This window comes from Schistocerca americana, chromosome 2 (genome assembly GCF_021461395.2).
Source record: "Schistocerca americana isolate TAMUIC-IGC-003095 chromosome 2, iqSchAmer2.1, whole genome shotgun sequence".
NCBI lineage: Eukaryota > Metazoa > Arthropoda > Insecta > Orthoptera > Acrididae > Schistocerca > Schistocerca americana.
In genome coordinates, this window is record NC_060120.1 from 577046618 (window position 1) to 577063482 (window position 16865).

Sequence of the window (16865 nt, forward strand, 5' to 3'; positions counted from 1 at the left end):
GCGCGGAGGATCTCGTACGCACTCCCCAGGAAATTAGAAAAATATTGTTGGTACTTCAGGTTGCACACAATCGAAGGTGGTTCCTGAAGTCCAGCACATTCTTCGGACCATCGCGAAGCTTGGGCTCGTAGCCATGTCGCCGCATTTGTCTTGGCTCGTGCGTAGTACGTTCCGACCGGGAAAAGAATAATCGTAGGGTGAATGGTTTATTGTCCTATGTGGAGAAGAAAGGAAATCACCATCGTCATTAGATGCCACACTTCTGCAGAGGGGCCACACATAAAACGGTTGGCTTCATCCTCTCTAATCTGACACACCTGGCATAGTGGTGAGTTCAGCATATTCATGGCGGGGGGAGGTGGGATCTGGTGGCTTATTTGTCGTTAAATAGCACGTTGTTGGTGTTTCTATGTCAAGGGTGTTATGGTGAATTGTGGGATGCCGTACTGCCACATGTTTGGCGGTGCGCTTGCTCGTGATTGTTCGGTAGATATGGCGCGCTGTCGCCGGCCTATTGGCCGGTAGATCTGTCATAACGCAGCTGTATTCCAGGGAAAAAAATCTATAATATGATGAAGTGGTTGGGAAATGTTCTTCATCATCAGCGGCTCATTTCGAGAAGCTGGTGCCAGTTTGTTCGATCAAGAGTCCCGACAGACGCAGCTGTTGTCTACCGCTAGTTTTCAACATCACGTTGAGCTAAATCTCCAAAGTACTATCCTGTACGTGTACGAGTCAGAGGCCGTCCCTAGCAGTGGGTAGGGACCGCCTCGGCCATCCGGACGCGATTCCCGTCCAACCCAAATGCTTAACCTGTCACGTGCAAGTAGTACACCCATCTATTACCCCGACTACCCGTAGCATTCGCTAAGTTCCACAGGGGTTCGGAAGATATGGTGCGTCCACACTGAAACCATAGTCGTCCATATATACGTGGTGTCCGTTCTGTCGGACATGTCCGACACAACAGACACCACATATCTATATAAATACTTTTTTCTTTTTGATAAACACCTACGGTGGGATAGGGAATTGCGAAAACTTGTTTTAAAATTTAAATGTTTTTTATTTCAGTTTATAACGTTGCTGTACTATTACAAATATTAATAACCATACAGGCAGCCAGTCGAGATGCGAGAAGACGCCTGAGCGCTGGTCATATAAGAAACGTGTGCCAACAGCCATGTGAACACTGCTGTTGTCATTTTGGAAGATGGGGCCATCCACAGTACACTCCTCATGAAGACGTGGAAGGAAGGGGAACACTTAGTCATCGATAATTTTGAAATCAGCATTCGATTCGTTACGGTATGTCGATAATTTTTAGTTTGTGACTGTCTAATAAGAACTGAATGAAACCCAATTTTTATGGCAAACACGTATCGCTTTCGTTCTTTGCAAGGCTTCTTCAGTGAGCTGGAATGTTTATAGTGTTTAGTTTGGATTTAGGACATTGTGTATAAAGGTTACAAACAGTTCTGGCCTTTTTTGCTTATTATGGTGCATTAATAATGCAAAGCTGTGTGGTACAAAAACAGTATTTCGTTCAGTCGCAATTGGACGGCCCCAAAATAAAAATTATCAACGTCCGTAATACTATAAGAAAATAATGGACGACAGTATTACGAAAGTTGAAAATATCCTGACTCGTATTCACGATAATCAACTTATGGTCCTAAAATCACAGTTCCAACTCCGGCCTGAACTACACATTCCAAATACTGTATTTTAAAGGGGTCATTGGGTCAAAAATGTTCAAATGTGTGTGAAATCTTATGGGAATTAACTGTTAAGGTCATCAGTCCCTAAGTTTACACTCTACGTAACCTAAATTGTCCAAAGGTCAAACACACACACCCATGCCCGAGGGATGACTCGGACCTCCGCCGAGACCAGCCCCACGTCATTGGGTCGTCGGCTAGCTGGACACCTCGCATCATTTGAAGAGGGGAAAAACGGCGACTCGTCATATCATACCGCGCACCTCCAGTGAGCTAGTATCCAGTTTCTCTGTTATTTGGCCCACTGAAGACGTGCTACATTATGTGCCTTTGTGTGCCTTTGGAATGTACACGACTCCGAACGTCCACTGCTTTCAAATTCCTTCGCAATGTTGTCGATACTACGACAAATCGGGCAACTTCTTTTACCGTATGGTATGAGCACGCCCAAGCGGCATATATGGTTTCTGTCATTCTGTCACATCTCCGCAGCGGTCCTTATTACAGCGCCGATTCTATACAATATACTCAGCACGTACTCGGCACTTCACAGCCATGACTTAGGTCAGTGGTGGACGGTCACGTGACGATTTCTACACCAGCTACAGAGCTCCAAAACAACCAGTGTGCTCTTTCGAGGGATGAGTAATATTTTGTCTACTGAGCTTACACGGTACCAAACCAGGACGGACGCTGATGAAGCGGATAACTACGAAACTACGTGCCAGGGCTCTGGTAATTAGGCATCAGGCGATTTGAGGCAGTACGTCTGTGATATGAGGTGTGGCTGTAAATAACAAGGCCGATGCTGTCACAGATTAAATACGCACGGGTCGAAGGTAAACGACCAATAGGTATAAAGCGCGAAGCCTTCTAAGTCGAATTCGGCATTAGTGCGGCAGTGGTCTTCGTTTGTGTAAGCGCTGTTATTCGATTTTGCCGGAAAATTGATAAATGAAACAATACAGCAACGAACTGGCGTGAAGTTTCACATGGGACTTGGAAAAACTGCTGCTGAAACCTTTGTGTTACTAAAAACGCATATGGCAAAGACAGTTTATCACGTACGCCGATTTTTGAGTGGCTCAAGCATGTCCCAGATAACCGAGAAGATGTTGAAGACTATTCACGTCCGAGACGCCTTTGACATCAAAAACGGATGAAAATATCGAAAAAGTAAGTAATCTGATTCGATGCGACAGTCGCTTGAGTATTGAATCGATTAGTGAAACTGCAGGAATTTACAAAGAATACGTAAGGCATATCTACACAACGAAGTTAACATGAGAAAAGCGTCTGTGAAACAGGTGCCGAAAATTTTCACAATCGAACAAAAGGAAGATCGTGAAAATATTTACAATGACACTTTGAATACCACTGAAAATGATCTGAATTTCTTGGAAAGAATGATAACACGTGACGAATATTGGTTTTTTCACTCATGATCTGAAAACTAAGCGCCAGTTTATGGATAGGAAGGGCCCCAGCATCAACGAAAGCGAAAAAAAGCTCGAATGAACAAATGAGGATTCAAAGCGATGATGATTGTTTTCTTGGATATTCATAAAATTTCTGTCTCTTCTCTGGGTTCCTGAAGTTCAAACTATTAATCAACATTACTACCTTGATGTTCTTGCTTAACTTGTTGACAAAGTAAGAAAAAAATAACACGAAGTGTGGAAGAACAAGTCATGCCTTCTGCATCACGAATACCGCATTGTCTGTTAAGTGGTGTCTAGCGAAGTACAGCATCCTACCTTATTCGCCTGACCTAGCAACATGTGACTTTTATCTATTTTCCTAAGTCAAATCTGCATTAAAAAGCACAAGATTTCAAGTTGAAGAAGTGAAAGAAAAAAGAGCACACATCACAAGCAGCGAGGAAGACTTCCAGTACTGATTCCACAATGGAAAATGCTCATGGAGCGTTGCAGGGATGGAGCAGGCGTGTATACTGAGGGTGTCAGTAGCTAAATATGTATACTTTTGTAGTACAATTTTTTTACAGCAGTAGCCTCATTATTTTATAACTATACCTAGTATGGTATGAAATTTAAGGAGTTCAGTTTAAGAGGTTATTTTCATAGGAAATATCGGCGATATTGTGAGCGCAATAAAAGAGTATTTAATGGCATCCATGATTTATTTGAAGACCCTACACGAATCGCCCACCTTTCATTTCAACAAGGCTAGCTGGTATGTAGTAAACAGATGAAAGGCGAAAGGGTCTAATCGCGGGGAGAGGATGCGGGTAAGCCACGTATCCGTTACGGCGTTCTCGTTCTGCTCTGAAGATTCGCAGCCCAGGTGCAGGCATAAACGCGCCGACCGGCCATGTGCCATCGTCTGCAGCCGTTCAGGTATGCGGGAAAGCTGTGTAACGTCTGCACTCGCAGCTGGCGGAAGCGTAGCAACGTAATTTCGTTGAGAAAAAAGCGAGCGTGGTGTCGCAGTGATTAAGACAGTGGACTCGGTACTCGTATTTGGAGGGAGAGGATTCGGTATTCCGTGGTGTCCCAAGACCGCTTCAGGTGAGTATCGATTCAGGCAATGTCGATGTAAATACTAGGAGAGGCCACGCCCAACGTCCTCCTCTGCCCTTGTAAAACTGAGCAAGTCTACAGTTACATCGACGGCAAAAGGGCGTTACTAACTGATCCTCTATGTTGAAATCAAAATGATAAAAGAGTCTTCGGGCTAATACGATTGTTCGTGAACTTTCACTCGTACGAGTGGATTAGCTGCGGTTTTCGGAGACAGCGTCCTTGACACTCTATATCTAAATGACAATCCGACATACGAAACATCATTTTTTGAACCGAAAACAAAATTTTTTGCTATAGACACCGTCAGTTATAGCCTTCGGGACTATCGGTTCCTTGTAATAATTTACACAAATCTCAATTACTCGACTTGCCGTAAGGAGCAAATAGAGATCAACTAAGGAAAAACGAAAGTCGAAATATTCAATATACACCCCACAATCCAGTATAAAGTATACAACGGAGGATACTACATTTCAGTACCATTCAATTTCTCTCGCAAACAGTGTGCGTTAAAAATAAACTGCATTCCTCCGGACGCTTAGTAATAGACATTATCTTGTTTTTGTGCTACTTAAGCGAGACGTTCGATGAAGGCACCGCTGATGACGAGGTCAGTAGAGACGGAGCCCAAGCTCGGAGAGGAACTCGGCTGTTTCTTTTCAAAGTAACCATCCCGGCATTCGCTTTGAGCGCTTTAGGAAAACCATTGAAAACCTTAATCTAGTCAGACGGGTATCTTGAATCACCGTCCTCTCGAATATGCGTGTATTGTTTTACCACAGCTTTACTTGCTTGATGTTCGATGACGGGAGTTGTATAATTTTAGAATCTGTCTCGAATGTTGGTTCTCCAAACTCATCCAGCACCGTTTCAGGAAAAGGTTGCCTTTCTTGCAACATTCCACGTTAATTCTCAGAACATCTCTGTAAAAGCTTATATCTTCACCATTTACATTTGTACTCTGTGAAGACTCTGGCAGAATGTCATCTGTTTTGCGACATATAATAAGGTTGGAGCGTAAAACCAATGGCTACTTGTAATGTTACCCTTACTATCTATAAGAGATCGATCTGTAGACGGCTGAAGGATATTCACCCTTGCTGCCTCGACTGACGTTTTCCTGAGTTTTCTAAGCAGGTTCTTTAACATTTCTGTTACAGTTCCTCACGAGTCAAACTAACTTGTGGCCATTCCCACCGGACTTTTTAGTGCACGCTCGATGACCTCTAGCTGACCAATTTCACATGGGTCCCATACACTTACGCTGTATTTATTCAGAAATTGCAGTTTCCAAGTATCCTATCAGCGATTCAAAGTGTGCCATTTACGTTATATACAGATGAGCTTAACCGATTACTCCATTTAATATCTCTATGAAACCATACAGACAAGAGAAAATTGCAACACCAGGAAGGAGTTTGTGTGACATAAAATTAAGTTAATAGGCGTGTTACTACACTACTGGCCGTTAAAATTGCTACACCAAGAAGAAATGCAGATGATAAACGGGTATTCATCGGAGAAATATATTATACTAGAACTGACATGTCATTACATTTTCAGGCAATTTGGCTGCATAGATCCTGAGAAATCAGTACCCAGAACAACCACCTCTCGCCATAATAACGGCCTTGATACGCCTGGGCATGAGTCAAACAGAGCTTGGATGGCGTGTACAGGTACATCTGCTCATACAGCTTGAACACGATGCCACAGTTCATCAAGAGTAGTGACTGGCCTGTTGTGACGAACCAGTTGCTCGGCCACCATTGATCAGACGTTTTCAATTGGTGAGAGATCTGGAGAATGTGCTGGCCAGGGCAGCAGTCGAACATTTTCTGTATCCAGAAAGGCCCGTACAGGACCTGCAACATGCAATCGTGCATTATCCTGCTGAAATGTAGGGTTTCGGAGGGATCGAATGAAGGGCAGAGCCATGGGTCGTAACACATCTGAAATGTAACGTCCACTGTTCAAAGTGCCGTCAGTGCGAACAAGAGGTGATCGAGACGTGTAACCAATGGCACCCCAAACCATCACGCCGTGTGATACGCCAGTATGGCGATGACGAATACACGCTTCCAATGTGCGTTCACCGCGATGTCGCCAAACACGGATGCGACCATCATGATGCTGTAAACAGAACCTGGATTGATCCGAAAAAATGACGTTTTGCCATTCGTGCACCCAGGTTCATCGTTGAGTACACCATCGCAGGCGCTCCTGTCTGTTATGCAGCGTCAAGGGTAACCGCAGCCATGGTCTCCGAGCTGATAGTCCATGCTGCTGCAAACGTCGTCGAACTGTTCGTGCAGATGGTTGTTGTCTTGCAAACGTCCCCATGTGTTGACTCAAGGATCGAGGCGTGACTGCACGATCTGTTACAGCCATGCAGATAAGATGCCTGTCATCTCGACTGCTAGTGATGCGAGGCCGTTGGGATCCAGCACGGCGTTCCGTATTACCCTCCTGAACCCACCAATTCCATATTCTGCTAACAGTCATTGGATCTCGACCAACGCGAGCAACAATGTCCCAATACGATAAGCCGCAATCGCGATAGGCTACAATCCGACCTTTATCAAAGTCGGACACGTGATGGTACGCATTTGTCCTCTTTACGCGAGGCATCACAACAACGTTTCACCAGGCAACGCCGGTCAACTGCTGTTTGTGTATGAGAAGTCGGTTGGAAACTTTCCCCATGTCAGCACGTTGTAGGTGTCGCCACCGGCGCCAACCTTGTGTGAATGCTCTGAGAAGCTAATCATTTTCATATGACAGCATCTTCTTCCTGTAGGTTAAATTTCACGTCTGTAGCACGTCATCTTCGTGGTGTAGCAATTTAAATGGCCAGTAGTGTACATCTGAATGATCATGTCTACTGGAATTTCGCGCCAGTCGTATTGTAACGGTTGTGAGCGTTAGTTACCTGTGAGCTGGACGTGCTGAATTGACGTTAGCCAGGCAAATACGCCATTATCAAAGCGTCTCTGAATTGAATGTGGTCGTGTAATAGAGCTACGAGAAGCTGGATGTTCCTTCTGCGATACTGCAGAAGTCTTGGCAGGAATGTAGCCACTGTACATGATTGCTGGTGGCAGTGGTCACGAGAATGTACGGTAGCAAGAGGACCGGGCTCCGGACAGCCACGTGGCACTACTCAGAACGACGACTATCGTGTTCAGCATATCGTTCTAGAGCATCATACTGCATCTGCAGCAGCAATTTGTTCAGTACTTGGCACCACAGCGACACAACGAACTATTAAAAATCGGTTACTTCCGGATCAGACACCCTGTAGCGTGTATTCTACTGAGCCCAAACAACAAACATTTGTGACTTCAGTGGTGTCAAGCGAGAGCTCATTGGTGGACAGGGTGTAGATCTGTTGTGTTTTCTGATGAAAACTGGTCCTGCCTCGGTTCCACTGATGGCCGCTTGTTGGTTAGAAGGAGGCCATTTCCTGCACCCAATCTCTCTCCGTGCCAGACACACTGGACGTACAACTCGAGCTATGGTCTGGGGTGCACTCTCGTGGTTATCCATGCATCCTGACTGCAACATCGTAAGTCAGTCTGCTGATTCGACCTGTTGATCTACCATTCACGAACAGCATTCCAAGGAATGTTTCCCAACATGGTAACGCTCGCTCACATACCGCTGTTGTAACCCAACATGTTCTACAGAGTGTCGACATGTTGCCTTGGCCTGATCGATCACTAGCTCTGTCTCCAATAGAGCACATATGGGATATAATCGGACGACAACTCCGGCGTCATCCACAACTGGCATTATCCGTCCACGTATTGAGAGACCGAGTGCAACAGCCATGGAACTCCACTCCACAAACTGATATCCGGCACTTGTACAACGCAATGAAAGCACGTTTGCATGGTTACATTCAACATTCTACAGGTAACAGCATTTACATTTCCAGTGGTTTACGTAGCACTTACACTAACCTGTGATCTTGCAACGTTAATTACTTGAATATGTTATCTAGACAAATGTATTCTCGAAATTCCATTACTCTACATTAATTATTTTTTAGTGTTGCGATTTTTTTCCCGTCAGTGTATTTGTACGGTGTAACTGGCTATAGTTAGATGTGGTTAGTAGCAACTATTAGGTTAGATTAGTGCTTGTTCCATAGATCATGAATACGACACTTCGTAATGATGTGGAACGTGTCAGGTTAATAAAAGGTGCCTATACAAGATATTACATTACACAAAACATTACATGACACTTACTTTTTTTGGGGGGGGGGGGGGAGGGGGGTTGAGGAAATTACCCACTTACTATATCCAAAAATTCATCTAATGAGTAGAAGGAGTTGCCATTAAGAAATTCTCTTAATTTCCTTTTAAATGCTATATGGCTATCTGTCGGACTTTTGATGCTATTAGGTAAGTGACCAAAGACTTTTGTGGCAGCATAATCTACCCCTTTCTGAGCCAAAGTTAGATTTAACCTTGAGTAGTGAAGATAAGCCTTTCTCCTAGTGTTGTAGCCATGTACACTGCTATTACTTTTGAATTCGTTCGGATTGTTAATAACAAATTTCATAAGTAAATATATATATTGTGAGGCTACAGTAAAGATCTCTAGCTGTTTGAATAAGTGTCTGCAGGATGATCTTGGATGAGCTCCAGCAATTATCATGTTTACCTCTTTCATGCGCATGAAATAACTGCACGTGGTTGGTATAATACTTACTGTAGTTGCTGTATAACGATTAAGAAGAGAGAAATCACATCACATAGTCTAAAATTAAAACAATAAATGCACCTAGACTCGTAATAATGCCGGCCGGTGTGGCCGAATGGTTCTAGGCGCTTCAGTCTGGAACCTCGCGACCGCTACGGTCGCAGGTTCGAATCCTGCCTCGGGCATGGATGTGTGTGATGTCCTTAGGTTAGTTAGGTTTAAGTAGTTCTACGTTCTAGGGGACTGATGACCTCAGATGTTAAGTCCCATAGAGCTCAAAGCCATTTGAACCAACATATAATAGTACTCAACTCGAGTATTCTAACGCAAATCCGTACTCACTGCACTAACTGTGTCGAACAGCTACACAATATTGTATGAAGATGCTTGTCGGACATGTGATTACAGTGCTGACAAACTGCCTTTCTTTGACGAGCGTTATCTACCAAAAATATGCACAAGACGAAATTATGTTACAGACATTCTTGTGCTGCTAGTATGCAGTGAATTGCACTGGTGCGTCTGACTGCGCCAATTTTGGTTTATCCTGTATTTACTTCCTCATGGGATTTGTGGTTAATAACGTGGATGCATTCAAATGGGGAAGGCGACAGACACTCTACGAATTGTAGAGGGAAAAAGATTTCCTCTTGTATAATACCTTTTTAAACTATAGTACTGAAAGGAGAACACTTTTCTGCAGATTCTATTTTCAATAGGCTTCCAGTAAAATAGAAAGAAGCATGATATATCCCCGATTTTAGAATCGAAGTTGAAAGGTACACTTGTGGTGCACTCTTTTTTACTCTGTACAGGAATGACTCTCAGTAGTTTAGAGCTTTGCAAAGTAAAGTTTTATTTACTGACATTTGCCGGCTGTTCAGTTGTGCCTGATCCGGGCTGGATCCATGAACAATGCTTCGCGGGCAAGCTTAATGCTGTGAGGACGGGTCGTGAGTCGTGCTTGGGTAGTTCAATTGGCAAAGTACTTGCCCGCAAGACGCAAAGACACCGATTTCGAGTTCCGGTCCGGAACACAGTTTTAATCTGCCAGGAAGTTTCATATAGCATGCTATTGTACTCTCGTATCTTTTACGAATGGTACGGGAAGACGCAGAATTGCAGAGCATGAAAATTAATCTCTGATGCAGACTTATAGCGATTTTAAGAATACAGAGGCGGCATGAAGAGTCATCAGAGGATGAGTGCCGCGTGACCGATTGTCGGCAGGATACGTACCAGGGCGGCGGCGTACAGCTGGTAGCACCGCGGAGACACCAGGAAGTCCACCCCCATCTCGATGGAGGTGGTGGGAGTGCTCGGCTCAGCGACAGAGCCTGTCGGGGTCCGGTTCGTCGGTGTTTCTGGAAGCAAGAAGAAAATACAAGTGATGAATACATGCCCTGAGAAAGGACCGGTTCACTTCGTGAAAACGTGCAGAAAATCAGCTCTACTCAATAATGAGAAATACAGAGGACAGTCCCTTATGTCGTCAGACAGGTCACAGCTGACGAATGAGTAATTACATGAACTACACAGGGTGCAAGCGCAGAAGAGCGCGGCTGGGGGGGCGGGGAGGGAGGGGGGGAGGGGGGGGGTTTGGGTATGGGGGTAGTGTCATGATGATCGTTGTCATTAAGCCCCTAACCACATTTTACTAAAAGTGTTTATATTTCTACGTGTATTAATTTACAAATTTTTATGTAACTTTCGGAGAATACAATATCGCGCGAAATAAAAATCTTGAAAACAGCAAGAAACTGTAAAAAAATCGAAACTTCTTTGCTGCTTAAGTGGCTGCGGAAAACATCCCAGTCCGGAAAGGCACCTATTCACAGGATGACGATAGCTGCTTCCAACAACAAATGTAACACTGTTCGTGGGATCAGGAAACCACGGGAAGTTGAGGGAAGGGAAGACGAAAGCAAAGGCAAGTCCTGCTAAGAAAAAATAAGTGAAAGACTAACTTTTCCGAGCTTAGGTGGAAACGGCAAAAGATGCAATATTCTCGCCATTTGTACGAGGGCGAGTCAGAAAGTAATGCCTCGTATTTTTTTACTCTTTCATTAAACAGGTAATGTAGTAATCATGAATTTGGGGCACTTCGGCAAACCTTCTGATACAGACCACCCCAGTGACGGCGGCCTACATCAACCGACGGGCTGCACTGCGTAAATTTAGAAAATGGCCGACATTGATGTATTCGTAAGACAGCGTTCTGTGATTGAATTCCTCGCTCCAGAAGGTGGAAAGCCCAATTGTATTCATGGAAGGCTGAATATGGTGTATGGAGAGAAGCTACGACTGACGTCAGCACCGTTAGACAATGGCTTCGTCGCTGCAGTGAAGCTGAAAGGCAAACACAGTTGGCTGATGCAACGCAGTGCGCGGGTCAGCGACTGCACTGACTTCACACGACATTCAGTGTGTCGATCAAATCATCAGTGACGACTCTCGGGTAACTATAAATGTAAGCAACGATAGAGACGGTGTGATGGCCATTATGAAGATAACTGGACTACTCCAAGGTTTGTGCACGCTGGTTACCGAAAATATTCACCGACCAGAAAAAAAGGGATTTTGCACTACCAGACTTTCATCTGTTTGGCCCGCTCAAAGAAGCTAATTGCAGAGACCTTGGAAAATTCCGTGCGCCAGTGGCTGAGAAAGCAGGATCATGATTTTCACAGCATAGGTATACATGCTTTTCTTCAAGGTGAAAAAAACTGGACCAAGGTGATTACTGCAAACGAAAAAGTTTCTGCGCCAGACACTTGTTTATTTTGCCACAATGTGTTTCGATGGTCCACACCATCATCTTCAGGTGGAGTATTGTTTATTTACATGGTTGTTGTTAGTGAAGAGTATAGACGTCTTTTCACAGTTTCAGACCAAGGGCAGTGTAGCTTATTTTGCGTCTTTTGCTAATGATAAAAATTGTTGAATTAGAAAAAGCATTTTAGAGGTAAAAAACATGAGTTTCTAACAGTGAATTGTACTCACAAGAACGGAAGAGTTTTAAAAGGTGCATGCTGTTGCCAGATGTTCGTCCTCTTCACTGCGCATTACATTTTCATTGTCGTTTCAAAGAAGTTGTACATGCTATAGATATGTTTGTTTACATTGGCTACAGAAATACAAGATTAAAGTGCAATCGCAGATCTGTCATTACTGGGCTATCACTCTACTCAACAACGACATGAAAATTTTCAGCCTTTTGTTGGCATCACGACTGAAGAAGGCAGCACAGTACATCACGACCCTTGATGAGATTTCCCTGGGTGGTGACAACAATATTCATACGGCCCTTTGCCGTTACAGCGACATACTGCACTCGCCAGGTCTCGACATCTGCCTGGTGCATTGGCATTGCTTGGTTTCAGTCAGGCATTCGACAATATCAATCACACCTTTTTGCAGACTCTCCTTCAGCCACATGGGTTTTCTGGCTCGTATAGCAATAGTGTTAATGCGCCTCTTGAGCAGCGCGAATTCAAGAATACTCTATAACAGACGCCTCACCGCGTCTCCAGCGATCAAGCGCTCCATTCGACAGCTCTGTCCACTGTCCACGAATACTGTATACTGCATACTTCTGGGACTATGCTGATGATCTCGACTTCTACGTATGCAGTGAAGATGATGTCCGCGTGGCTCTGACATTGGTGACGACATAAGGAGAGGCATCGAGCAGTTCTCTTAAGATTTCCAAACAGAGGTTCTGCTTAGTGGTGAGGGCCTACCTAAGACATGTGTCGCTCCTCTCAGTGTGGCCACCACCATCCACTGCTTGGGCACTGATTTTACGAATGATCTTCGTCGTCCGGCGGCAACAAACACCAGACATCTCCTCCAAACAATCAGGGCTGACTTTGTTGATCACTGGCTTAGATCCCTCGACGTTGCACAGCGTGTGTGATACGTGAATGTCTACCAGGCCTCTCGCACCCCTCGTGTGGCACAAGTGTTCCCAGTCCTGATTTCCCTCACCCGTTGTATGTTGATGGCGATGGGATCCTTTCTCTGCAGCGGGATGCTATTCAAAGTTCAACATGCCTCCCCTGCCCTTCCACAGGAGCGTTGTGAGGTTGGCTTATTCCACATGCCAGACTGAGTTATTGCACTTTTCGTTAGCCACCAACTGAAAGTCCGGCGCTGTTGCCCAGCGAGTCTCACTGAACTACTTTTACATGAATATGCGCTTGTCTCCATATCAGCCCCAGTCTTGTTATCAATGTTACCAGACATTCCACGCCCCTTTTAACATTCTCAGATATCATTTCTGGAATTAAGTTACGTCCTGCACTTCTTATTGCTTCCATGGATCGAACACACAACGCAATACAAATGCATCGGCTCCCCAATCCCATTGAATACAAGTTACCCCAGATCATATGGCGTCGTCTAAGAACGACAGTGCATGCAGGCTTTCTTGACATCAGCGTCAAATCGATTTGGTATATCAAAGTCAATGGCAAACGGGTTAACCAATTTCGCTTCAACGCATCCACCTCGCTGACGCACCCCGTGTGTGTTCACTGTGGTGTGGGCGACACAGACGCCCACCGATTCTCATGTGGTCGGTCGTCTGAAGTCTGGAGGCTCGCGCAGCGTATCTTGGCTTTCCTTACCCAACAGACGCCTTCTCAGATCGCTTTCCAGGCGCTTTTATTCCCAAATGAGATTCATTACGCGGCAACGGAAACTGACGCTGTGTATTGGATACAAGGCCATACGGTCCGCTACCTTTTTGATCCCGATAAGAAATCGAAACAGTGTTACTGGACATACCTTAATGATCGACACTGTACACTTGTTCACAACGCTAGATACAAGTAGTTCTTTCCAAATTTTCTATGGAGTGTCTTTCATGACCCGCCTTCCAACTAGTGCATGATGCTGATTGTTATTTTACCAACATGATGCTCTGAACGAACTGCAAACGGAATCTCCATAAAAATTTCGAGAAGACACGTTTTGATGTTCCACTATCTGATTGCGCTAGCGACTCACGGAATTCTGGTAGACAAATGGAAGTCCCCACACTCCTGCTTTCATTTTCATCGCTTCCCTGTGTGTTCTCTTCCTCTAACTCCTTCCTTTCCTACCCCCTTTTAGAAATGTGTTAGTTGTTTTGGGACAGGCATAGACAGGCACCAGCGCCTGAAGAGGTGCAGTCACTTTTTTTTTGGGACACAAGTGGCGGTGGCAAGTACTTCTTTTTTTTTTGGTAGTTCCCTGTCCTGTCCAGGGGAGATAAAAAAGAAAAAGAATGGCGAAAAGTGGTCAGAGCATCTACCTAGTAAGCAAGAGACCCAGGTTCGAATCCCGGTTGGGCACATATTTTCAAGTTTCTCCACTGATTTCAATCAATGCCCCCAAGGAGCCAAAGCCTGTAATTCCTTTGGAACTTTGGAACTTACTGTAGTGTAGCAGGCCAAGAGCCGTCTCCAGTAGCTAGGATCTTCTCTCGTTCACCCCCCCCCCCTTCCACCTTCCACCCACCACTACTTAATAATCACAGGAACGCACCGTTTGTCTACGCACATGCACAACCTAGGACTTTGCGGCTTTGCAGAGGGACTGTAGTAGACGCTGAAACAAAAGGCCATTTTTTGCACTAGGGCTGACTTTCTGTGCTTCATATAGCGCTACAAGTGTTGGAGATAGGACATCCCATTTACTGCGCCAATACTAAAGAATGAAATTTTCGTCATACCGCCCAAGAGAGAAAGAATTACATAATTCTATAAAACAGTGTCAGGGCTGTTCAATGATGTGTCAAACTGGAGATACGAGCGAGGACTGTTTGTTTCAACCATAGGCCGTTATGTTTTTGTCGTAATGTCTAGTTTTAGAGCATGTCTTGGAAGTTTATCTCAAACATCTAGACGAAATCTGGATCTGGGTTAAACTTAATACTAGCCACCCTACAACATGTAGTTTACAACATATATTTGTTGTACTTCACATATGTCGCTCAAACTTAAAAACAAGAACACATATAAACAATGTAAACCATGCATCATTATGATCAGATGTGTATTTTTGTAAGCAAACAACGTAATATATAAAGTGCAACAGAAATAATTTTAAAAATTTTGGCGAGAGGTTCCTCGCACCAAATGAAGAAACGTGGGGCATAATGATTGACATACCGTACATAAATCCTACGCTTGTGATTAACGAAAGAACATTCCTCAGAATCTAGTGCAAGAGAGATAATGAAGAAGTGATAGCTGTTCCAAGGAAAATTTGCAGGAAGTTCCGTAAAACACAAGATACAACTAACTTTTTAAAAATTTTTCTCTACTTCATTGTATTCTTCTGTGAGATGTCCATCTTGGCCTGTATGACTAATTTCAGCACGTAATTTTTAATTTGGTTTTCTGACTTTCTTTTATTTATATTATGGAGCCTTTTATGGGTTATTACATTACATTATAAGCGCATAACTGCATGATTAACGCACCGATATTTACCGAACAGCAAACACGTTATAGACTGATGGCCGTAGCAGTCTGGTCCCTTCAATCCCACAAACACGTTATACACTGCAAGAGATACTTAAAAACACTCACAACTGCATGATTAACGATACTATGGTAAGAGTTTAGCGTAACAGACGTTAAATAAATTATACAAACTTTACTCTGTGTCACGAGAATCCCGATCATTGTTACTAATGTTAAAAGTTATCAGACATTGGTTCGGTGTCAGTGTTGTAGAATCTTCCTATTCGGATGCGTCGGATCGGAACATTCTCCACCACCGACGGTGTTCCAATACCCAAGACTTTTTATAACCTCCAGTATGCATCCCGACAAAAAATCTGAGGCTGTCGTAATTAATTCAGAAATACTTCATTACGAATTATTACAACTAGAGGTATCTTCCGTTGGCAAACTTGTTCGTGGCAAAGTGAACGGAGCAACGTGCGTGTGTCGCATATTTTATCTGATCTCAAATATAGAAGAGAAGGAAAGGATTGTAATTGCTAGACTCTCACCAGATCCCATGGTGTCAATGAAGCCCCGCGAAAGATGGCCAGTGACGGCTAAAGATGTCTGCTTATTGCGAAGACGTCCCCCCGCTCTTTAGTTACCGATGCCGGACCACAAAACAGTCAGAATTTATGGAGTTCTTATCTTAAATCGTTACCGTGGATACCGAATCAACAATAATGTTTTGATGATTTTCTTTGAACCTTGGTCTACAGTTGTTAAACGCGTTTTTTTTAAAAATTTTGTACAATAGTACAGAAAGTAAACAAAAAACCGACTATTTTGGGCGACATGGAATCTTAAAAAGTTTCTGCCCGTGTTCTCCGACGTATTTAATTAGAAACCTTGGAATAGCAGTTACAAGCAATCGGAGAAACAATTCTCTTCTCGTGATTACCTAATCAAAACAATGGTAAATTTATTTCAACACTTTTCATAGAATTTTGGAGAGAATATCCGTAACGCCTCCGGCACATTGACTACTAATCCCCGAAGTTATTCGTACAATTCTTTTCGGGAGATGAATCGTTTACGCTCTCGTATCGGCAGCTAAGTTCTAAACGTAATCTCGGAATTGAGGAGATGCACAACGTTTCAATATTTATGCCCTGAAAATCTTTGCCAATACGTAGCAGAGAATGCTTTTTATTGTACATTGTATTATCATTTCTTCCCATCTTGCGTGCGGTACAAGAATAACACGGAATGTGGATGCTTCTGTCATTCAGTAATAGGCTGAGATAACCGAAATAAATGTTTCTATATCTATGCTTACGTCTATACTCCACAAACCACTGTGAGGTGCAACGTAGAGGGTACTATCCATAGTATCACATATCAGGGCTTCTGCCAGTTTCATTTGTGTAGGGAGTGCGAGAAGA

General features: G+C 43.8%; 1 protein-coding gene across 3 annotated transcripts in view; it reads right to left on the reverse strand.

Annotated features, from left to right (window-relative positions):
* The window catches only part of LOC124595141, a 259333-nt gene that overhangs the window by 113798 nt on the left and 128670 nt on the right, over positions 1 to 16865 (reverse strand). For all 3 annotated transcript variants that reach the window (XM_047133742.1, XM_047133743.1, XM_047133741.1), the window contains exon 2: positions 10220 to 10344. In XM_047133742.1, coding sequence (XP_046989698.1) covers positions 10220 to 10276 — 57 coding nt within the window. In that variant the 5' untranslated portion in view covers positions 10277 to 10344. The remainder of the gene's footprint in view (positions 1 to 10219; positions 10345 to 16865) is intronic.